Source organism: Callithrix jacchus, chromosome 16 (genome assembly GCF_049354715.1).
Source record: "Callithrix jacchus isolate 240 chromosome 16, calJac240_pri, whole genome shotgun sequence".
Lineage (NCBI taxonomy): Eukaryota > Metazoa > Chordata > Mammalia > Primates > Cebidae > Callithrix > Callithrix jacchus.
In genome coordinates, this window is record NC_133517.1 from 73,883,544 (window position 1) to 73,908,980 (window position 25,437).

General features: G+C 43.5%; 1 protein-coding gene and 1 long non-coding RNA gene across 2 annotated transcripts in view; one reads left to right on the forward strand and one right to left on the reverse strand.

Moving 5' to 3' along the window:
- Positions 1-12,284, forward strand: part of FBXO32 (F-box protein 32) — a 42,935-nt gene extending 30,651 nt beyond the window's left edge. The window contains exons 7-9 of the mRNA XM_002759250.6: positions 4,187-4,369; positions 5,470-5,613; positions 6,769-12,284. Coding sequence (XP_002759296.3) covers positions 4,187-4,369; positions 5,470-5,613; positions 6,769-6,858 — 417 coding nt within the window. The 3' untranslated portion in view covers positions 6,859-12,284. The remainder of the gene's footprint in view (positions 1-4,186; positions 4,370-5,469; positions 5,614-6,768) is intronic.
- The window catches only part of LOC128929926 (uncharacterized), a 45,092-nt gene extending 20,932 nt beyond the window's left edge, over positions 1-24,160 (reverse strand). The window contains exon 1 of the long non-coding RNA XR_008477250.2: positions 24,076-24,160. This is a non-coding gene — a long non-coding RNA (uncharacterized LOC128929926). The remainder of the gene's footprint in view (positions 1-24,075) is intronic.
- Between the last annotated feature and the right edge of the window lie 1,277 nt (positions 24,161-25,437).

Sequence of the window (25,437 nt, forward strand, 5' to 3'; positions counted from 1 at the left end):
GAGCAGGAGACAGTCAGCAAATCTGAGTTGAATTAATGAATGGTTGAAATACTCCTCCCATTCCCTGCCTGAGTACTTGTTCACTCGTTCAATGGTCAAAGGAACACAATTGGAAAATATGGCCCTGTATTATGAATGATGATAATAATTTACCAACTGCAGGATTTCTTTTTTTGAGGCAGGGTCTCTGTCACCCAGGCTGGAGAGCAGTGGTGCAATGTCAGCTCACTGCACCCTCCACCTCCTGGATTCAGGCTATTCTTCCACCTCAGACTCCCCAATAGCTTGGATTACAGGCATGCACCACCATGCCTGATGATAATTTTTGTATTTTTTAACAGAGATGGGGTTTCACCGTGTTGGCCAGGCTGGTCTCAAACTCCTGACCTCAAGTGATCCACCCGCCTCAGCCTCCCAAATTGCTGGAATGACAGGCATGTGCCACCATGCCCGGCCCCAAATGCAGGATTTGAAGCAAGTTATGCAGTCTCTCCATGCCTCACTTTCCTCATTTGGAAAATAGTTGCAACAGTATGTATGCATAGCCGTGGTGTGAGATGTAATCAGTTAATATATAGAAAGCAGATGGCGCAGTGCCAAATGCACAGTAAGTCTTGTAAGTGTGTCGGCTGTTATGACTAAGGGCTGGCTCTGTGCAGGCGCTCGTCTAAGTCCTTTACATGTATTAATTAACTCACCTAGTGAAGAATTGTAAATAGGAGTCGTGACAGTGGCTAGCATTTATTGGGCACTGCACTGAGTGCCTTTATGTATTATCTCATCCGCCCCACCCAGGAACACTGTAAGATAAGATTTTTTTCACGTTCTAAATAAGAACAATTAGACCAAGGGGTTAAGATAATTTGGCTGAGGCCTCCTGCTCGGTAGGACGTGATACAAGGACTGACTCCAGGTCTGTCTACAGAGGCTGTGCTTTCAGTCACTGCACCTGCCTCCCACTGTCCTCCATCCCAACCCTCCTTGGCTCTGAGCTTCCTTATATTGAGAGCTGTGCTGGAAACAACAGAGCTTTAAAGGGCTTTTCTTTTTTGGTTTTTTGGTTTCGTTTTGTTTCGTTTTGTTTCATTTTGTTTTGTTTTGCTTTTTGAGACAAGGTCTTATTCCCATTGCACAGATTCAGGTGATTCTCCCACCTCAGCCTCCTGAGTAGCCAGGACTATAGGCGCTTGCCACCACACCAAGCTAATTTTTGTATTTTTAGCAGGGACAGGGTTTCACCATCTTTCCCAGGCTGGTCTCGAACTTTTGGGCTCAATCAATCCTCCCACTTTAGCCTCCCAAAGTGCTAGGATTACAGGCATGAACCACTGCACCCAGCCTCCACACAGATGCTCAACCCTCCAGAGGAAAGTGAAATTGAGAGAGAGAGAAAGAGAAAGGAGTTAAGTACTTCAGTCTGGACTGTATTTTACAACTTACTTTTTTTTTTTTAACAGTTTGACCCAAAGACAAGTATGTTATTACATGCAAATATGAAGTCGACTTTCAGAGTAAATGCTTTCTATTTTGCCAAAGTTCTATCAGTCTCCTCCCAGCATAAAATCTTGTTTTCCTGCAAAATTTTCATATCTAATTCTATGGAGTCAACTTTTATTGGCAAAATAATTAATATAATAAAGAAGGAAGGAAAAAAATTAAGAGAACTGGGTCCTTAGGGGGAAAAAAATCAGGTGCAATGACAGTAACTGGTGGGTGGGGCACTGTTTTGAAGCATGTGAGCGGTGACATAGACCCGAGTGGATGTCAGCCAAATGCTTGACTACAGGAGCGAGAGTGACTAATTTTTCTTGTATATGTTTAGATTCGAAAGGAAGAGGCATGTAAGCAGTTAACCACTTATCAGGAGGAAGGGCTCAGCCTGGGTTCTGGGCAAGGATTTTGGAAAAGTTCAGGTTTGAAAATTTGACAGAGTGAACTCTGCCAAGTGGATTTGCCTTTAATAGGAGTTAATGTAATAATTGGCCTGGGAGTTTTAACCAAAAAAGTAGAGGCTTTGAAGTGCTGGAAACGAAAAGAAAATCTCATGGCAGTTTTATTAGCTCATATGATCAGCAGCAGATGATAAACGATAAATAGGTCTAGGGCCTTCTGCAGTTGGCAAAGACCCGAAGCTTGCAAACAATGTAGAGTTCTGTCCCGCAGCCTGGGGTAGAACCGAGGGGTAGAAATTGTCAAATCATAGATACTTTGAATGAAATAGGAGGCTGAAGTCCTTCTACATCTGAGATTGTTGGAGCCAGGAGGGATCTTCAGAGTCTCCTAAGCCATTCATTTTGGACATGGGGAAACTTCCCAGGGGAGCTGGGATGCGGATGTGCTGCCTGTCCATCTTGTCCCTCCCCTGCACCTCCCATTCTTCTCCACGGCTCAGCCACTTCAAGCCCCCTTGCCACTGCTCCCTCCCCACCTCGGGCCTACCCTGCCTTGCTGGGATAGAATTGCCCAGACCAAGTGTCTCCTGGAATCCTTTATGTGTTTGGGCTTCAATGTGCTTCGTACAGAGTTTGGCTCCTGTAAAATGTGAGGAGGGAAATTGATACCTACTCTCAGGATATTTTCCCCTGAGCTAAGTACGGGTTTCTTCATCCTGTATTATTTTTTCTGTGACCTCTCAAAGGTCACAGAACATTGATGTAAAAATGTAAGTAGTCCAAAATCAAGATCTCACCCAGAACCAGCAGGGTCAGGACAAGGAACCGCAGTCCCAGGTGGTCTGTTGACTGATCTGGATGGCAGCAGCCTGTTGCTATTCGAGGCACATCAGCAAATAGATTTGCAGATCCTCGGGTCCAGATTCTTCCCACAGCGCTTTGTGCTTCCCTCCATGACACCATTTACTGTATTATTTTATGTTACTTTACAGTTATTTGTTTCTGCTTCTGGGTCTCTCACCAGCCAAGAGCTGATTGCAGCAGCCTTAGCTCTAGGCCATAGGAGGCACTCAGGTGGTTGGTGCTGCGCTAGTCTACAAGGGACACAAGGTGACACAAAGTGAGACCCCGCCTTCAAGGATGATGTATCTGGGCAGGGTATCATGAGCTCATCAAAATGTAAAACAATAAAGGCTTAAAAAGTTCAGGGATGTACCAGAAGCTCTTGGAGAAGCTCGTGATTAATTGCTAAGATATTATCCACAGACCACCAGTTTTCAAAATGTTCCACGAAGCCCCAGGTTGGAATAGAGATGTCTCAAGGGAGGGTGGAGCTTGGGCCAAAGGGTTCTGGACCTTCCATTCCCAATGTACACGTGCGCACACACACATACACACACACACACACACACACACACACACACCCCAGCACAGAGTCTTTGTGGTGTTGCTTTCTACCTATTTAATTATTTGGGCTTCGTTTATTCCACAGATATTTGTTGAGTGCCTTCTATGTGCTGGCCACTCTTGTAGACACCCAGAACACAGTAGTGAAAAAAGATTAAAATTCCTACCTTCATAGAGCTGAAGTTCCAGCAAGAACATTCCCTTCAAAGTTTCTTTTGGGGAAAAAGTTCATGTTCATGACAAAAAGGATATTGCAAAAAGTGTCTGGAAAAGATCCCAAGAATCCTAGGAAGGTGCAGTGAGTAAAGGAGTAAACATGAACGGCCTTTCAGAGGAAGTGGGTTTGAACTAGATCTGAGCAGGAGGACCATGTGGCCGAGCAGAGAGGACTGGGGAGGTGGAGGCATTGAGTTCAGGCTGCGCCAGGTGTCTTTGGGTGCCAGTGAGTAAATCTACCTGGAGGGACCTGAGGTCTGGAGGGTGCCAGAGAGATGGGACTTGGGGTGGCAGGCTGGGCTACTCCATCCAGGGCAGTGAGGCCTTCAGGAAGGCAGTGAATCTTGTAATTGTGTGAACTGAGTAAAGCATGAGGATCCAACATGCCCTACTTGGAGAGTCTCCAAGAGTGAAGGTGGAAAGCTTCGTGAAATGTAAGGAGATCCCTCTGGCGCCTCTCAGCTCAGCCCACCTCACGCTGTTCTTTCTGGGTCATGGCCATGGTCCTGTGTCTGCATTTAGGATGGGGAGATTTACTACTGCTTTAGACCTCTTACCAATAAACTGCCTCGAGGGTGGAGGACAGGGGGACAGCTGCATGCTTGGAGGGTGTGGCCTGGTGAGTCGCTGCTCCCCGGCCCCCTCACTTATTATCACCCTTCTCTCTGCAGCCTGCCTTCAAAGGCCTCACCTTCACTGACTTGCCTTTGTGCCTACAACTGAACATCATGCAGAGGCTGAGCGACGGCCGGGACCTGGTCAGCCTGGGCCAGGCGGCCCCCGACCTGCACGTGCTCAGCGAAGACCGGCTGCTGTGGAAGAAACTCTGCCAGTACCACTTCTCCGAGCGGCAGGTCAGCAAGGCCCAGCAGGCTTTCCTCCCACCCTCCTTCTCCACCTCCCACCCCAGCTTCCTTGGCACCCTGCTCGAGCCTGAGGTCTGGGTTTTCCCTACTCCAGGTTTCCCTGTTTTTTGAGATAGCATCTTACTCTATGGCCCAGGCTGGAGTGCAGTGATGCAATCATAGCTCACTGCAGCCTCAGCTACCTGAGCTCAAGCAACCCTCCCGCCTCAGCCTCCCAAGTAGCTGGGACTACAGGCTTATGCCACCGCACCTGGATAATTTTTTAATTATTATTTTTGTAGAAATAGGGTCTCTCTATGTTGCCCAGGCTGGTCTCAAACTCCTGACCTCAGGTGATCCACCTGCCTCGGCCTCCCAAGGTGCTTGGATTACAGGCGTGAGCCACCGCGCCCGGCCTTAAAGTACTTTTATAGATATTATTTCATTTTATTCTAATGGTCCAGGGAAGGATAGGTATTGTTGTGCCCACTTTAAACAGATGAAGGGACTAAAGCCACAAATGGCTCAGTGACACATCTGAATTAGTGAAGTGGCTCTCTGGGTGAGGAAACTGGCCCTGACCTTGAATCCGGGCCTCAGACACCAGCTCCAAGCCTGTTTCCCTCCATCATGATGCCTCAAGTCTGTTGGTCTTTTTCCAGTTTCTTTATATGGATGTGTGAGTTCAACAAGTTCTGTTCATGAAGCCACTAATATTTAGATAGAAAATAGAGCCCTAGTGCCAAGCAGTTATTACAGCTCCCTGGAAATGATCACTCGAGGCTATAGCAAAGAAAAGGTTGAAGTTGTTTATTGAGATCACCTAAACTTTAAAGGACCATCCAGCCACAGTTTAGTAAAGGTCACTAGTAACATGTCACCAGCCACCTGGTTTGTTTTGTTTTGTTTTGTTTTAAGCTTGGTTAAAAGCTACTGTTTAACTGAGGAGCGCTAAGAAGGTACTTCTTTCTATAATGACAGTTCTCCCCCCTGGCTATCGGAGAAATCAAAAGAGGAGAAAGAGGATGAGAGTAAACCTTCTCAGAACCAGAAAAACCACAAGCCATCTTCTTGACAAACTCTCTTGCAATTCCTCTTATTCATTTTAGATCCGCAAACGATTAATTCTGTCAGACAAAGGGCAGCTGGATTGGAAGAGGATGTATTTTAAACTTGTCCGATGTTACCCAAGGAAAGAGCAGTATGGAGATACCCTTCAGCTTTGCAAACACTGTCACATCCTTTCCTGGAAGGTATGTGTCTCAGAGTGGCTGCCACAGACCCCCAGCCCACCCCTAAGAGCCAAGAGTGCCAGCCAGCATGGTGAGGCCAGCACCTGCCTGCCTCTTCCCCATCACAGTCCCTAGCTGAAAGTGAGGGCAAACTGATTCAGTGCCTGGGAGGGTGGAGATGGAGGACTTTTACAGACCTCCATTTTCTTCACCTTCTTATGTTTATTTTTATCTATGTTCCACCCACCCACCCTTAAATCCGCCTCTCTCTGTGTGTACAGGTACACACTTGCACACGGAAACACACAGCTCTTAGTTTTTCCAGACCTGTAAAATTTTTTCACTGATGCATCACAGATGTACGTAGTTTCAGGTTCCATGTGATAATGGAATTCATGTAATTTGTAAAGATTAAATCAATGTACTTGACACATTCATAACCTTAAATATTTGTCACTTATTTATGCTAGAACCATTCCAGTTCTCTTCTGGCTATTTTGAAAAATTCAACAGTTTTTTTGTTTTTTGTTTTTTGGGTTTTTTTTTGAGATGGAGTCTGACTCACTCTGTCACCCAGGCTGGAGTGCAGTGGTAGAATTTCAGCTCACTACAACCTCCACCTCCCAAGTTCAAGCAATTCTCCTGCCTCAGCCTCCCAAGTAGCTGGGATTACAGGCATGTGCCACCATGCCCAGCCAATGTTTGTATTTTTAGTAGAGACAGGGTTTCGCCATGTTGCCCAGGCTGGTCTTGAACACCTGACCTCAAGTAATCCACCTGCCTCAGCCTCCCAAAGTGCTGGGATTACAGGTGTGAGCCACTGCGCCCAGCCTGAAATGCTCAATAGATAATTGTAAACTGTATTCACTTACTGATCTAAGAGCAGGTCTTACTCCTTCTATCATACCACATCTTTGTACCTATTGATCCACTTCCCTGTATCCCCTTCTTTTTCCCTTTTCCTGCTCTGGTAACCACCAGTCTACTCTCTGTCTTCATGAAATCTACTTTTAAAGCTCCCACATACAAGAGAGAACATGTACCATTTAGGCCTGTGGCATTACTGACAGAGAATCGTTGCTTTGAAGCTGGAAAATGCCTTATGGTGCCAAAAGCCAATGAGCGGCCTCTGAGAACTTGAACCTAACCATGTCATAACCTTGTGTTTCTTTCCAGGGCACTGACCATCCATGCACTGCCAATAACCCAGAGAGCTGCTCCGTTTCACTTTCACCCCAAGACTTTATCAACTTGTTCAAGTTCTGAACCCCAGCACATGACAACACTTCAGAAGGATCCCCCTGCTGCCTGGAGAGCTGGGAATATGGCGTTTGGACACTTCGTTTGTAAATAGTGTACATTTTAAACATTGGCTCAAATCTTCAGAGATAAGTCATGGAGAGGACATTGGAGGGGAGAAATGCAGTTGCTGACGGGGAATTTAAGAATGTGAACTGCTCACTAGGATTGGTATGGAAAAGCAGAAATACTGTAAATAAACTTTTTTTCTAACAATTTGCCAGCAAGACTATAAGGGCAATAATTCTGTTTCAGCGGTGAAAATGGAATTCTCTTGATGTTCACGGAAACTCCTTTAGAGTTCCCTAGGAAGAAAAGGGCAAAACTCAATACAGAATAGAATGCTTTGTTTACAATGTGAATGTGTGTTTAGAAAAGAAAAGAAGAAGAAAGAAAACTCCATAGGAGAAACCCTTGGGCTTTGGGGTTTGATCTGGTGTTTGTTTTGAGAAGGCGGAGGAAGCGCCACCCATCGTAAACCTGCATGGGCACAGAACCTTACCCTACAGAGATACCACACAATGGTCTACCTCTAAAAGCGTAGAGTGCCCTCTCTGACAACGCATGTGATCCAGTAGGCAGTGTCTGTTTTTCTTGTAAGTGTTTTCATCACTATAAAAAGTGATTTAAAATGGAAAGGGATATTGGAGGCAACCGTCCTCTGGTTTCAGACTTCCTTTTCAGGCAAAGAGGGCCCTCCTTGGAGTTGTCTGTTTACCAGAACAACCCCAAAGTACATGTTCCTTTTTTCCTTTCATGTTGTAGCTAATTTGGGGGAAGAGAAGGCTAATTTAAAACAGTCCCCAGGGGAGAATCGCTTGAGCCCAGGAGTTCGAGGTTTGTAGTGAGCTATGATCATGCCACTGCACTCCAGCCTGTCTCTAAAACAAAACAAAACAAAACAAAGCTGTCCCAGAGGACGTCCTGCTGCAGAAAAGATGATAGAATTAGTCACCCAATAAAATAGCTGTGAAGACTTCCTTATTCCTGCTCAACTTCCTTCCTTGGGTATCTTCATGGATAAGCCTGTGTCTGTGGACTGAGTGGGGCTGGAGTGCTGAGGCTTGAAAGACAGGTTCTACAATCAGCCCGTTAAACAGCTTACCAATTGCTGTTCCCCTTGTCTCGGAGATGAGCCGAGGAGCTTCTTTTCTTTAGGGCTAACATCAAAATGAGTCCATCTGAGCTGGGGCTTTTTGCAAAGGTGAGTGATTAAAAATCAAGGCTGGTGTTCCAGCTAAATAGGGAGGAGAGGTACCACAAGTTCATCTTAAGTTTGCTTCCGGGATGGTTAGTTAAAACACGAAGATTCCAAGGGGATCTTGCAAGGCAAATATCAGCAGGTGACTGTGGAAGAAAGGAAATCTCAGGACCTAATGAGTTCTTTGTAAGATATTCCTGGGAGCAGATGGGGGGGTGTTTTTGTTTTTCACTTTTTATAGAATATTGTTGCTTTCCTACAACAGTGTACATATATGTGCAGTTGTATATGCTTTTTTTTTCCAAATAAAGTTTGCATGCCCTTGGCAAATAAGTGAAGCAGAAATAGGACCCTGATCCACATTCAAGTTGAGGAACAGTGTGTCTTTAAGAGGTGACCTGTGGGGTCACCTGGAAAGGGGGGATATGGCTAAGCATGAAGAGAAAGGAGGAAAGAGACAAGCTAGTGATAGAACACCTCTTAATCCCCGCCCTCAGTAGCACACCACCCACGTATCAGCTTTCTGAAGAGAAGAAACCTACTCTTCGGTGCTCCTCACTTTGCAATGTTTGTGCTTACACCAGGATTTCTCAAGTTTTTTTTCATTATCATCCCCCAAAGGAAAAAAAAATTACACTGAATTTAAATTTTCCCTAATCCGAAAAATTAAATATGAAAAAATAGGATTTTGTTGGGTAAGATTGAGCTTTGGAGGGTCACGAACCACTGTAATATCTAAGGTTTTGTTTTGTTTTTTGTTTTTTGCAATCCCCCTCCCCTGAATCAATCTCACATTGGGAATGCGGGACCTAGTCTGTTTAAGCTACTTCCGTAATTGTCAGGTTCTCTCCAATTTCTCAGCAGCTTCCTTAAAGACGGGTGGAGCTGGGTGTGCTGTCACTGAGACAGCTCTGGAACCTTTGACTCTCAGTGACATTTTTAGATTTAGGGGTTCGTGACCTTCCACATCTCGCCATCAACTTGTGATCTTTGCCCCTTCATGCTGATCAACAAAGTAGAAACTCCTCATCGCCTTCAGGTTTGCAGTCCCAGAAACACTGTCTGCTGTGGACTGTCAGCACAAAACTGGGACAGTGGTCTCGGCTAGACTGTCAGCAGTGCACGTGCCTGCACGATTGACCCCAGGCAACCATGTGCATCTGTGCAAGACGACCCCTGCCCCAAGAAAAGGGTTACGGTCTTCTGAAATGTTTACCAAGATGGTGCTGGTGGGCTCTCCCCTTGTCCTTCTGTGTTATTGGAGCTGGTGTATGACAGAGTCAAGGAAATTTTTTAAGGAAAATGAAAAAGAAATCAACCTTTGTGGTTCTCTTTCATTGGAAGAGGAGAATAAGGAAGAAAATGGCACGTAGAGAGGGAAAGGGAAAGGAATGGAAATGGCATGTCTTTAACGTTGTGGCTTGTGTGGGGATGATGAAACAGCACAGCAGGCACAGTGTATCTGTGTTAGTGCGACATGGTATCTGTGAAGTATGGCCAGAGCCTCACATATCAGTAAGTAGAGTTAAGACAATTCTTGCTCTTTGAACAATAATATTAGCAAACCATCCCGGACAACCCGACCTATCAAACAAAAGCAAATAATGCCTGTCTCAGAACTGCTTCTGGTCTAAAAGCCAGAAGGGGCACAACAATGGAAATTGCTGGAAGAGAGAGAATGCTCTACTCTCTTTCCTGTGCCTACCTACCCCCATCCTAAACCCTGTAAAACAGAATTTCAAAATAGATGTCAAATATGAAGTAATTCAGACTTCCAAATAAGGAAAGAGTTTGCCCAGGGCCGTATGAGCAAATCCACAGGGATGTTAAGATTTGGTCCAACTCAAAGGTTTATGGGCAGTGAGCCTAGAGTCTCTTGAGAGTAAGGCCCTGCGTTTGGGACAAGGAGAATATGTGAAGCTCAAGAGTGCTCACACTAGAGAGCAAGACCCAGAAAAAATCCAATGGCATTTTAAACTAGATTGCATGATTACTCAATGCTGTTACTTTGAACGGACAAATCAATTGGATCGGAGGGCCAATGGCAGATGAACAAAAGCCATTAGGTGAAAGCATCCCCAATGTATCAGTTGTGAGGTGATTTTCGTGTAATGATGATCAGGTTTACATTCAAGTGGCTTGAAGGACGTATTTCAGAGGAACTCAGTTTGCACTACAAAACTCTTAACACTAGAGCAGGTCCTACTGGCACTTGGGAAGTAAGGTAGTAGATGTGTATTCTGCTATTGCCACAGTTCTCATCTTTGTGGATTCACATACTGTTTCCCATGAGGAGCTTGCTACTAACAGAGGCTCCTTGTATCTGTTGTTTTTATATGGGAGAAGAGAAAGAGCTTGGAATTTCAATTGTCTAAACAAGTGGTATGATTTACAAGGAGGCAAACCATTCAAGAGATGTTCAACAGTATATCATTCTTAGCATTCAATACAATGTTTATTATAAAATACACACCTGAGTTTATGTTTTTCTACCAGGCTGTAAGTGCAATAATGTCTTGCTATGCAAACACTCCATTTTATGTGTGAATTTTTTAACTGTAATTTTATGTGTACATTTTTTTTAACTAAACTCTATCATCATTTTCTATGTTGACATCTTTTTTTTTTAATCTGTTTCCAACTCTCTGAGTCTGTGAACCATCTCTTCTGACTGGATGCTGGCCTAAAATCCTATTAGTGCTTAAACAGACCTCAAAACACTCTGAACCTCTAGGCCGATACAGAGATGTTGCTCTTTGATATATCTTGGGTCCTTGATGGTTTTAACAAACAAGGTCATAATTCCTTTATATTCAGTGTTTTCTGTAGATACTTTCTTCTCAGTTTCATTAAGGAGAGTAACCCTCTTTGGTTTTCCAAAGACTGGAAACTCCTATCCCAGACTTTAGACTTAGAGCTTCTGCCTTTCATGATGAGAAAGAGGTCCAGAATGTTTAGGGGACATGCCTCAGCCCACCTAGTACTCAGTGGCAGAACTGAATGCCAACTTCAGGCGCCCCCAGCCCTCCACCCCAAGCACCTTTTGGTATAGCTGGAGACATATGACACTGGATGTGATTTTTCTCAAGACCTTCACTGTGAAAGGCATGGGAGAGACTGCCCAGTGTTGGCCATCTGGCCGTTAACATTTCCATTTCAAGGCCCTGATTCTTACTAGAGAAGTTAAGGAGCCGCTTAGTGTTTTTACAGAACTCTGATTCTGTTGTGAATGTGGCATTCCAATGAGTACAACCTGCCTGCTATATAGAAAGCAGCAAATTTTGACAAATTTATTTTTTCCTTGGGTACTTAACATTTTTATTACAAAAACGGCCCTTATGAAAAAGACAGAAGGGCTGGGCAGTGGCTTGCTTCCTAGAAACTGATTCCGAAGCAGGTGTTTCCTCTCCCTAGACTCAGAGGTACATTTAATCCATCTTCTCCATTTCCTCCTTCAGGACCAGCTATGAGATTCAGTGCGTTTCTATCCTAGCAGATGTTCGTTCCCTGCTAAACCTCATCTTTTACTAACCAAAGGGGGATTATTCCATGAGGCAGCCAGGAGCAAGGGGCCGTGATATTCATGACTTTGTCTGCTGGGCATTTTTCAAAGCGTCCTTGAATTCACTCAGCAAACAAAGCTTCCTGGAGAATCTCTCAAAACTTAGGCCCTGCTCCATTTGGCCAAAAATGATGGCTTCTCCAAAACTCTGAACTTCTTGAAACTCCATCTGCTACAACATTAATTCTGGAGTTTAAACATGACTTTTTCTGTCTTTGAGTATAGATGTGTTTGTTTCATTAACAATGCACAAGTCTGTTAAGCAGAAGGCCCCAAGCTGTATTCTATACTTGGGAACCCTTGGTGCCATCTATATTCTACTAAGTGCCAATCACCCTGGCTAAAGTGGGTGTATATTACAGCCTGTGTCCTAAGCTTAGAAGCTTTAATGTACTTTTTTAAATGGAAAATATTAGAGGGGGTTGAACATTGTAATTAAAGCATAAAGTTAGACCAATTACATGTAAAGATCTTTATTTAATATTGTGTGAGCTGAGTCCTTCTGTATAAATTATTTGCACACTTTTCTTGCATGTGAACTGATTTTTTATAGTTGTTTGTACCAGACGGTGGCATATTTTTGTAAAAAACTTTTGACACTGAATTGCAATAAATGTTTTTCCAACAACACACACTGGTGCATTTTTAGTGTGTCTCAATTCAAGTTGGCTTTTTATTATACCAAATATGTTTATCTTTTGCCTATTGAGGCTTATATTCCTTCCCCAGAAACTTGTTACCATTTTTGTAGAATTTCTAGGAATCCATAGAAAAATCAGCTTGTTGCTGAATACCAACCTGAGTCTATAATACAGCATTATGCTTAAGTTGAATATTTTCATATACTATTTACATAGCAGAATATTTAGGGAATAATGAATTTTGAAGTCAACATCAATTTATTCATCAACAGGCATTCATGGAACAGCTACTATATGCTAGACCTGTGCAAGGCACTAGGAATAGGGTGTTGAATAAAACAGAAATTGTCCTTGCCTTTTATGTGGGGGGGGGGGCAGGGTTTGTTTTTGGTTTTTCTGGTTTTTTTTTTTTTTTTGGCAACAAAGATGGGATCGTCCTTGCCTTAATGAAATTTAGATTCTAGTAAGAAAGGCAGCCCAGGTGCAGTGGGTCACACCTGTAATTCCAGCACTTTTGGGAGGCCAATGTGGGTAGCTCACTTGAAGTCAGGAGCTCGAGACCAGCCTGGTCAATATGGTAAACCCCATCTCTACTAAAAATACACAAATTATCTGGGCATGGTGGCACATGCCTGTAGTCCCAGCTAATCGGGAGGCCGAGACAGGAGTATCTCTTGAACCTGGTACGCAAAGGTTGCAATGAGCTGAGATAGTGCCATGCACTCCAGCCTGGTTGACAAAGCCAGACTCTGTCTCAAAAAAAAAAGAAAGAAAAGAAAGAAAAAGAAGGGAAGGGGAGGAGAGGGGAGGGGAGGGGAGAGGAGGGGAGGGGAGGGAAATCAAGTACAAATTATTTGTAATAACCAATATGAAGGGAATAAACAAAGTGTTGAGATATAGAATAACAACTGGGACCCACTTAAGACAGTGAGGACGGAAGCAGCAGGGGTCTCTCTGATGAAGTGATGTTGAAGGAGCCAGCCCCAAAGAAATGAGGGCAAGAGCATTCCAGAAAAAGAACAAGCTGTACAAGGTTCAAATCATGGCCCTGCCACTTACCTGCAGAGTGGCCTTTGTCACCTCACTTCACCACTCTGTGTCTCAATTTCCTTGATTCTAAGAACACCTAACTCTTATGGCTCAGGCGGTTAAGTGAACTAACACCTATGAAGTGCTTGGAGGCAGGCACAATCTATGAGCTGAGTCAATGTTAATGATTATTGTTATTCCCTTAGCAACAAGAGTCTAAGAATCAGGTTCAGAATTGTACTGTGTTTCCAGGCGGGTATGATTTATTCAAGTGACTGATGTGCGGGAGACTGGCTTACTTGATACTTTCGCTCTGGAACACCCTCTGATCTGGCCAGTAACTGTCAATCAGAAAATGACAAAAGGTGCATGAGAGTAATTAGAGATCATTTTGTTAAACCTCCACCAGGATCACAAAATCTCGCCATTTCCTAAATATGACAAGCGTTCTTTGCTCAGGTAGTGTGCCTACTTAGAATGTTCTTCCCCTACCATCTACCAACCATCTGATTAGCACCTTTAAGCCACTGCCTCACTAAAGCCTCTCCCAGCTGAATAAATCTCATTTCCCATCACGCTTCTTTGCCTAGGGACTTTGTTACATCATATGTGGCAATTGCATAGTACCTAGCACAGTACCAGGGCTGAATGAATTAATAAAACCATATATACCAGGGGCCCCCAATCCCCAGGCTATGGACCAGTACTGGCCCATGGCCTGTTAGGAAGGAGATGAGCAGCAGGCAAGTGAGGGTCACCACCTGAGCTCCACCTCCTGTCAGATCAGTGGTGGTATTAGAGTCTCATAGGAGCGTGAACCTTGTTGTGAACTGTGCATGCAAGGCACCTAGGTTGCGTGCTCCTTATGAAAATCTAATGCCTGATGATCTGACGTAGAACAGTTTCATTCCAGAACATCCCCCCACCCACATCCCTCTGGTCTACAGAAACCAGTCCTTAGTGCCAAAAAGGTTAGGTGATATACACATTTAAAAAATACTTTTGCAAGTCTTAGGACCACATATCTATCCTTAACTAGACAAAAATTGGCATGAGTTTATGTGCATAGATAGAATTACTTACAGCTTGTTGGTTTAAAATTAATGTTCATTAATAAAGGAACAAATACAGAGACCCAGTTTTCATTAAAGTTTCCTTTAAATTCATCTAACAAATCTTGATATTTAATTTACAGATCTCGTAAGTTTTAAGACAAAATAATAGGACATTTTATTACTCTTAATAAACTCAAATTTAACAGACTGCAGTCCCTCTAAAAAGTAATTCTCTTTTACAAACTTAATTTTAAAAATTCCTTTAAACATTTTAAAGCTGCAATTATAAATCTGATACATTTAATTTTTAAGCACTTCAATTATAAATTGAACGCATTTGCTTTTTAAAAAAGCACTGCAGGATGGCGCGGTGAGAACAACCCAGGATTGAAGCTCTCGGTGAACGCGCGGAGGGTGAGTCAGGGCCGCGTTTCCAGATCGATCTTTGTTGCCCACAGAACGGGGAAATTCCCAGGCATAAAAGAGATGCGGGGTGCCAGTGAAGAGGTTTTGGCTGGTGCAGCCAGTGGCCAGTGCAGCCGGCGGCCAGCGCTACAGCGCAGCAGCGCTCCACAGCACTATGCACAAAGCTCACGGGTTTGGGAGCCCTGTTGAACCAGCAATCTGAGACTTGAGAGGGCAGATTGGCATATCCATCTGATTGAACGGGACGTGGACAGTGAGCCAGGCCAGGAGATTCCAGGGAAACGGCATTTGGGCCAGTGCAGTGGGACAAACAAAACAGCAATTTCAAATGCTCCAGGTGGAGAGTTTCACTGCGGGCACAGCTGAACCCAGAACGGTGCAGCTTGGTGGGGGAGGGGCATTCGCCATTACCGAGGCAATCCGCCCCTACTGAGGTACACGCCCATTGCTGACGCAGCCTGCCATTGCCAAGGCAACCTGCCACAACAGCGCAGGGTGTAGCCTGTGGCAGCAGGGCGGAGACTGCAGCAGCAGGGCAGAGCCTGCAGCAAAAGGGCAGACCTCACACCAGCAGGGCAGAGCCTCGGCAGGCAAATAGTGCCTAGACTGCCTCCTAGCTGGGCAGGACAGCACAACGGACACTCATAAAGCAAGCCCCAACCCCCCAAGACAGAGCATCTGAGAAAAAAAGGGTATTTTTTTTATGAGTTCTGCTGCAGCAGAATTAAACGTAGCAGCCTAACAGCCCTGAATGAACAACAGAGCTCACAGCTCAGAAATTGAGCTCCTATAAAGTACAGATTGTCTCCTCAAGCAGCTCCCTGACCCTTCTATATCCAGAAGACTGACATTAGGCAGGCATCATTCGGGGACAAAGATAGCAGAAAAAGAAACTAGTAGCATCCCTCACTGTTCCGCAGCTGCTACAGGTGCACCCCAGACTAACAGGGCCTGGGGTGGACCTCAACAGTCATACAGTAAAGGGGCTAGACTGGTAGAAGGAAAACCAAGTAACAGAAATACTTCATCATCAACAATCTGGGCGTCCACTCAGAGACCCAATCAAAAAGTCAGCAACTACTCAGAAGACAGGTGGATAAATCCACAAAGATGGGAAGAAACCAGCACAAAAAAGAGGAAAACACCCGAAACCAGAACACCTCGCCTCCTACAAAGGACCAAAACTCCTCACCAGCAAGGGAACAAAGCTGGACGGAGATTGACTGTGACAAAATGATGGAATTAGACTTCAGAAGGTGGATAATGAGAAACTTTTGTGAGCTAAAAGAACATGTTTTAAATCAATGCAAAGAAACTAAGAACCTTGAAAAAAGAGTTGAAAAAAGATTCGAGGAAATGATAACAAGAATGGATAATTTAGAGAGGAATATGAATGAATCGAAGGAGCTGAAAAACACAATACAAGAACTTCGCGAAGCATGCACAAGTTTCAACAGCTGAATTGACCAAGCAGAAGAAAGAATATCAGAAGTCGAAGATCAACTCAATGAAATAAAACGAGAAAACAAAGATTAGAGAAAAAAGCGCAAAAAGGAATAAACAAAGTCTCCAAGAAATGTGGGACTACGTGAAGAGACCTAACCTACGTTTGATAGGCGTCCCAGAATGTGACGAAGAGAATGAATCCAAGCTGGAAAATACTCTTCTGGATATTATCCAGGAAAATTTCCCCCACCTAGCAAGACAGGCCAACACTGTAATGCAGGAAATACAGAGAACACCACAAAGATATTCCGCAAGAAGAGCAACCCCAAGGCACATAATCGTGAGATTGACCAGGGTTGAAATAAAGGAGAAAATACTAAGGGCAGCCGGAGAGAAAGGTCAGGTCACCCACAAAGGGAAGCCCATCAGACTCACAGCAGATCTCTTGGCAGAAACTCTACAAGCCAGAAGAGAGTGGGGGCCAATATTCAACATCCTTAAAGAAAAGAACATTTAACCCAGAATTTCATATCCAGCCAAACTGAGCTTCAGAAGTGAAGGAAAAATAAAATCCTTTGTGAACAAGCAAGTACTCAGAGATTTTGTCACCACCAGGCCTGCTTTACAAGAGCTCCTGAAAGAGGCACTACACATAGAAAGGAACAACCAGTACCAGCCATTCCAAAATCACACTAAATGCTAAAGAGCATCAACATAATGAAGAATCTACATCAACTAATGGGCAAAACAGCCAGCTAGCTTCAAAATGGCAGTATCAAATTCACACATAACAATATTAACCCTAAATGTAAATGGACTAAATGCACCAATCAAAAGACACAGACTGGCAAATTGGATAAAAATCCAAAACCCATCAGTGTGCTGTATCCAGGAAACCCATCTCACATGCAAGGATACACAAAGGCTCAAAATAAAGGGATGGAGGAAGATTTACCAAGCAAATGGAGAGCAAAAAGAAGCAGGAGTTGCAATTCTCATCTCTGATAAAATAAACTTTAAAGCAACAAAGATCAAAAGAGACAAACAAGGCCATTACATAATGGTAAAAGGATCGATAAAACAAGAAGAGCTAATGATCCTAAACATATATGGACCCAGTACAGGAGCACCCAGATACATAAGGCAAGTTCTTAATGACTTACAAAGAGACTTAGACTCCCACACAATAATAGTGGGAGACTTTAACACTCCACTGTCAATATTAGACAGATCAACCAGACAGAAAATCAACAAGGATATCCAGGGCTTGAACTCAGACCTGGAACAAGCAAACCTGATAGACATCTACAGAACTCTTCACCCCAAATCCACAGAATATACATTCTTCTCAGCACCACATCACACCTACTTTAAAATTGACCACATAATTGGAAGTAAAGCACTGCTCAGCAAATGTAAAACAACTGAAATCATAACAAACAGCCTCTCAGACCATAGTGCAATCAAGTTAGAACTCAGAATTCAGAAACCAACCCAGAACTGCACAGCTTCATGGAAACTGAACAACTGGCTCTTGAATGTTGACTGGATAAACAATGAAATGAAGGCAGAAATAAAGAAGTTCTTCAAAACCAATGAGAATGAAGACACAACATGCCAGAATCTCTGGGACACATTTAAAGCAGTCTCTAGAGGAAAATATATAGCAATAAGTGCCCATATGAGGAGAATGGAGAGATCCAAAATTGACACCCTATCGTCTAAATTGAAAGAGCTAGAGGAGCAAGATCAAAAAAACTCAAAACCTAGCAAAAGACAAGAAATAACTAAGATCAGAGCTGAACTGAAGGAGATAGAGACACGAAAAACCCTTCAAAAAATCAATAAATCCAAGAGCTGGTTTTTTGAAAAGATCAACAAAATAGACAAACCACTAGCCAGACTGATAAAAAAGAGAGAACAACCAAATAGATGCAATAAAAAATGATAAAGGGAAATCACCACAGAAATTCAAACCATCATCAGAGAATACTACAAACAACTCTATGCACATAAACTAGTAAACCTGGAAGAAATGGATAAATTCCTGGACTCCTGTGTCTTCCCAAGCCTAAACCAGGAGGAAGCTGAAACTAGAATAGACCGATAACAAGGTCAGAAGTCGAGGCAGCAATTAAGAGCCTACCACACAAAAAAAGCCCAGGTCCAGATGGGTTCACAGCCAAATTCTACCAGACACACAAAGAGGAGCTGGTACCATTCCTTCTGAAACTATTCCAAATAATCCAAAAAGAGGGAATCCTTCCCAAATCATTTTATGAGACCAACATCATCCTGATACCAAAACCTGGCAGAGACCCAACGAGAAAAGAAAACTTCAGGCCAATATCCATGATGAACATATATGCAAAAATCTTCAATAAAATATTGGCAAGCCGATTGCAACAGCAAATCAAAAAACTTATTCATCATGATCAAGTAGGATTCATCCCGGGGATGCAAGGCTGGTTTAACATACACAAGTCTATAAACGTAATTCACCACATAAACAGAACCAAAAACAAAAAAACCACATGATTATCTCAATTGACGCAGAGAAGGCATTTGACAAAATCCAACAGCCCTTTATGCTAAAAACCCTCAATAAACTCGGTATCGATGGAACGTATCTCAAAGTAATAAAAGCTATTTATGACAAACCAACAGCCAATATCATACGGAATGGGCAAAAACTGGAAGCATTCCCTTTGAAATCTGGCACTAGACAAGGATGCCCTCTCTCACCACTCCTATTCAATATAGTACTGGAAGTTCTAGCCAGAGCAATCAGTCAAGAAAAAGAAATAAAGGGTATTCAAATAGGAAAGGTGGAAACCAAATTGTCTCTATTTGCAGATGACATGATAGTATACCTAGAAGACCCCATCGCCTCAGCCCAAAAACTCCTGAAACTGATAAGCAACTTCAGCAAAGTCTCAGGATATAAAATCAATGTGCAAAAATCACAAGCATTCCTCTACACCAATAACAGACTTAAAGAAAGCCAAATCAAGAACGAACTGCCATTTACAATTGCTACAAAAAGAATAAAATACCTAGGAATACAACTCACAAGGAACGTAAGGGACCTCTTCAGGGAAAACTACAAACCACTGCTCAACGAAATCAGAGAGGACACAAACAGATGGAGAAACATTCCATGTTCATGGTTAGGAAGAATTAATATCGTGAAAATGGCTATACTGCCCAAAGTAATTTACAGAATCAACGCTATCCCCATCAAGCTACCATTGACTTTCTTCACAGAACTGGAAAAAACCACCATGAACTTCATATGGAACCAAAAGAGAGCCCGCATAGCCAAGTCAATTCTAAGCAAAAAGAACACAGCGGGGGGGGGGCATCACACTACCAGATTTCAAACTATACTACAAGGCTACAGTAATCAAAACAGCATGGTACTCGTACCAAAACAGAGATATAGACCAATGGAACAAAACAGAGGCATCGGAGGCAACACAACATATCTACAACCATACAATCTTTGATAAACCTGACAAAAACAAGCAATGGGGAAAGGATTCCCTGTTTAATAAATGGTGTTGGGAAAACTGGCTAGCCATGTGCAGAAAGCAGAAACTGGACCCCTTCCTGACACCTTACACTAAAATTAACTCCAGATGGATTAAAGACTTAAACGTAAGACCTGGCACCATAAAAGCCCTAGAAGGAAATCTAGGCAAAACTATCCAGGACATAGGAGTAGGCAAGGACTTCATGAACAAAACACCAAAAGCATTGGCAACAAAAGCCAAAATAGACAAATGGGACCTAATCAAACTCCACAGCTTCTGCACGGCAAAAGAAACAGTCACTAGAGTGGATCGGCAACCAACAGAATGGGAAAAAATGTTTGCAGTCTACCCATCTGACAAAGGGCTGATATCCAGAATTTACAAAGAACTCAAACAGATTTACAGGAAAAAAACAAACAAGCCCATTCAAAAGTGGGCAAAGGATATGAACAGATACTTTACTAAAGAAGACATATATGAGGCCAACAATCATATGAAAAAATGCTCATCGTCACTGGTCATCAGAGAGATGCAAATCAAAAACCACATTGAGATACCATCTCATGCCAGTTAGAATGGCGATCATTAAAAAATCTGGAGACAACAGATGCTGGAGAGGATGTGGAGAAAAAGGAACACTTTTACACTGCTGGTGGGAGTGCAAATTAGTTCAACCATTGTGGAAGACAGTGTGGCGATTCCTCAAGGCCTTAGAAATAGAAATTCCATTTGACCCAGCAATCCCATTACTGGGTATATATCCAAAGGACTATAAATTGTTCTACTATAAGGACACATGCACACGAATGTTCATTGCAGCACTGTTTACAATAGCAAAGACCTGGAACCAACCCAAATGCCCATTGATGATAGACTGGATTGGGAAAATGTGGCACATATACACCATGGAATATTATGCAGCAATCAGAAATGATGAGTTTGTGTCGTTTGTAGGGACATGGATGAATCTGGAGAACATCATTCTCAGCAAACTGACACAAGAACAGAAAATGAAATACCGCATATTCTCACTCATAGGTGGGTGATAAAAAATGAGAACACATGGACACAGGGAGGGGAGTACTAAACACTGGGGTCTACTGGGGGGAAAAGGTGAGGGTCAGCGGTGGGGGGGAGGGAGCTGGGGAGGGATAGCCTGGGGAGAAATGCCAAATGTGGGTGAAGGGGAGAAAGGAAGCAAAACACACTGCCATGTGTGTACCTATGCAACTGTCTTGCATGTTCTGCACATGTACCCCAAAACCTAAAATGCAATAAAAAATTAAAAAATAATAATAATAAACTTTAAGATTTTATACATTAAAAAAAAGCACTGCAAATACCTGCTCAGATAAGGTTACAGCCTTAATAATCAAAACATTCTCAAGCAAATAAGTTACAAATTTAACAAATAAAGCACAAATATATTTTATCTCAAATTCTCTAGAAAACTCTAACATTGTTAAACAAGTAAAATTGTCATACAATTCCATTTAAAGTTATATCTTACACTAATTACTTATTTTAAATGGAAATCATAAGACCACCATGGTAGGTAAAATAATAGCTCTCTAAGGACCTCCACATCCTAATTCCTGTAACCTATGAATATGTTGCTATGTGGGAAAGGGAAAATTGCAAATGTGATTAAATTAAGCACCTTTAGATACAGGGGTTATCCTGGGTGGGCCCAGTGTAACTATCTGGGTGGGCCCAGCGTAACTTTACTTATTTATTTATTTTTTGAGATGGAGTCACTCTCTGTTGCCAGGCTGGAGTGCAGTGGCACCATCTCAGCTCACTACAACTGCCAACTCCCTGGTTCAAACAATTCTCCTGCCTCAGTCTCCTGAGTAGCTGGGATTACAGGCACATGCCACCATGCCTAGCTAATTTTTATATTTTTAGTAGAGGCTGGGTTTCACCATGTTGGCCAGGATGGTCTCAACCTCCTGATCTAGTGATCTGCCCACCTCAGTTTCCCAAAGTGCTGGTGTTATAGGCGTGAGCCACCGTGCCCCGCCTTTTTTTTTTTTGAAACGGAGTTTTACTCTTGTCACCCAGGCTGGAGTGCAATGGCACAATCTCAGCTCATGCAACCTCCCAGTTTCAAGCAGTTCCCCTGCCTCAGCCTCCCAAGTATCTTGGATTACAGGTGCCCACCACCATACCTAGCTAATTTTTGTATTTTTAGTAGAGACAGGGGTTTCATTATGTTGGCCAAACTGGTCTTGAACTGACCTCAGGTGATCTGCCCACTTCAGCTTCCCAAAGTGCTAGGATCACAGGCATGAGCCAGCGCGCCCAGCCCCAATGTAACGCTTATGGAAGAGTCTTTAAAAGGAGAAGAGAGGCCGGGTGCGGTGGCTCATGCCTGTAATCCCAGCACTTTGGGAGGCCGAGACGGGTGGATCACGAGGTCAAGAGATCGAGACCATCCCGGTCAATATGGTGAAACCCCTTCTCTACTAAAAATACAAAAAGTTAGCTGGGCATGATGGCGCTTGCCTGTAATCCCAGCTACTGAGGAGGCTGAGGCAGGAGAATTGCCTGAACCCAGGAGGCAGAGGTTGCAGTGAGCCGAGATCATGCCATTGCACTCCAGCCTGGGTAACAAGAGCGAAACTCCATCTCAATTAAAAAAAAAAAGGAGAAGAGAAATGCAGCAGAGGTCAGACTGATGCAACACAAGGATTCCACCGGCCTTTGCTAACTTTGAAAGCGGAGGACGAGGCCACCAGCCAAGGTATGAGAGCAGCGCCTATCATCCGCAAAAGGCAAGAAAAGAGATTCTCCCCTAGAGCTCCCAGAAAGGAACACAGTCCTGCCAATATCTTGATGTCAGTCTACCAAAACTTATGTCAGATCTGACCTGATGAACTATAAAAATAACGAATGTGTGTTGTTTTAAGCCACTGAAAGTGCAATTTGCTGCAGTAGTAATAGGAAACCAATGCAGCTTCTCTAGTAGGTCTAGCAGCCCACCCCTACAAAAGCTTTTCCCCGTCAGTTCCATCCCCATCCCAGACAACCTCCCACCGTCCCTAATGCTACATAGCCCTCAGTCCAAGCTGAGCAAGGATCTGTCTGAAAATAAAAGGCACAACCATCTTCACAGCCTAATTCATCAGCAAGACTTATTTTGACGGCCAGATATGCGGAAGTGCAAAAGCTAGACAGGCGGTGTCAGCCTCTGCCCATGGTAGGCGTAAAGTTTTCTCCTTCCTTGTTTACACAGGCTTAAATTGAGGCTGACCCACCAATCGCGTTTCTGCCCAAGAAACATCACAGGGAATCAGTGTTGCAAATTGTCTCCAATGAGCAATATTTATGAAGCAGCAGTGTCGTCGGCGCAGGAGCAGCCATGCAGAAATGTGAGCTTAGGGCTTGCCCTCAGCAAACTTACCCCGCTGGTGGAGGAGTGGGAGGGGCTAGAAAATGTGTATCGATTACAATACAGGAGCCAAAGTGTTAAGTGCCCAGAGTCAGATACAGCGTACTAGAGGAGTTCAGGTCGGAAGAAGAACCGAGTTCATGTTTTTGAGGAGGACAATGTGGGATGAAACATGAGCTCCTTCGTTGGAAGCCAGAAATGGGACTAGAAATCAAGGGCCGGAGACCAAGACTTAGACTTACCAACCAAAGTCCAATTCTGTGCGTTGATAGATTTCTTGGGAAGGAAAAAAAAAGTACTCTAAAGTTTGAACAGAGTTCCCTTTTGGAGAGAACTAAAGCTGTGTCCCCTGGGGTCTCAGTACCAGAGCCTTCCCAGTGTTCTAGAAAACTAACAGAAGCCAAATGATCCCCAGCTCCCTTCAAGTGGTTCTGTGATGGTTAATTTTATGTGTCAACTTGGCTAGGCCATGGTACCCAGTTGTTTGGTCAAACATTAGTCTAGTTGTTGCTGTGTAGGTATTTTTTAGGTGTGAATAACATTTAAATTAGTAGACAGTGGGTAAGGTCTTCAATAACGTGGGTACACCTCATCCAATCAGCTGAAGGCCTTGAGAGGAAAAGAGTGACATCTCGTAAAGAAGGAATTCTGCCTCTAGACTCAAGATGACAACATCACCTCTTCCCTGGGTCTCCAGCCTGCCAGCCTGCCAGCCTGCCCTGGGGATTTTGGACCTGCCAGCCTCACAATTGCATAAACCAATTTCTTAAAATAAATCTACATACATACTGCATTAGTCTGTTTTCATGCTGCTGAGAAAGATATATCCAAGACTGGGAAGAAAACAAGGTTTAAAAAAAAAAAAGAAGGAAAATGAGGTTTAATTGGACTTACAGTTCCACATGGCTGGGGAGGACTCAAAATCTCGGCGGGAGGTGAAAGGCACTTCTTACATCACGGGCAGCAACAGAAAAATGAGGAAGAAGCCAAAGCGGAAACCCCTGATAAAACCGTCAGATCTCGTGAGACTTATTCACTATCACGAGAATAGCACAGGAAAGACCAGCCCCGTCATTCAATTACCTCCCCCGGGTCCCTCCCACAACACATGGGAATTCTAGGAGATACAATTCAAGTTGAGATTTGGTTGAGGACACAGCCAAACCACATCACATACATACATAGATGATAGAGATAAATAGAGATAAATGTATAGAGAGAGATCAAAAAAATTTTTTTTGAGACAGGGTCTCACTCTGTTGCCCAGGCTGGAGTGCAGTAGTGCAATCATAGCTCACTGCAACTTTGAACTCCTGGGTTCAAGTGATCTTCCTGCCTCAGCCTCCTGCATATCTGGGAGTACAGGCACACACCACACACTGGGCTAGTCTTTTTTTTTTTTTTGTAGAGATGGGGTCTTCCTTTGTTTCCCAGGCTAATCTCAAACTACTAGCCTCAAGTAATCATCCCACCTTGGCCTCCCACAGTGCTAGGATTAAAGGCATGAGCCATTGTGCCTAGCCAAATATAGGTCAAGGAATAAAATATTTCACTTTACGTAATAAAGTAGTTAAAAGAATAAAATATATCAGCCAGTAGCAGGGGCTCACACCTGTAATCCCAGCGCTTTGAAAGACCAAGGTGGGCAGATCACTTGAGGCCAGGAGTTTGAGACCAAACTGGACAACATAGTGAAACCTGTCTCTGCAAAAAAAAAAAAAAATACAAAAATTAGTCCGTCATTGTGACGTGCACCTGAAATCCTAGCTACTCGGGAGGCTGAGGCACAAGAATCGCTTGCACCTGGGAGGCAGAGGTTGCAGTAAGGCAAGATCGCGCCACTGCACTCCAGCCTGGGCGAAGGAGAAAGACTATCTCAAAAAAAGAAAAAAACTACCTATATAAGCATATATGGAGATGAGAGATGAGAGAGAGAGAGACACAGACAGAGATCCTAGAGAGAAAGAACGAATTAGAGACAGATCATATATATAGATACATTTATAGAGAGAGAGACATGCACCTCCTACTGGTTCTGTTTCTCCAAAAACTAATACAAGCTCCTAGAAAGAGAACAAGGGCAAGGAAAGTCTAGAGGAAGGTTTCAGAGGGCAGGGGAAAAGGGAGAAAAATCAGAGAGAGAACGGAACCCAGTGGCTGGAAGGGCAGTCAGCCAACCACCACATCCTGAGACATCACACTTGGCAGATGCCAAAGAGTGCAACAAAACAGTCACTCCTGACCCACATAAACGTG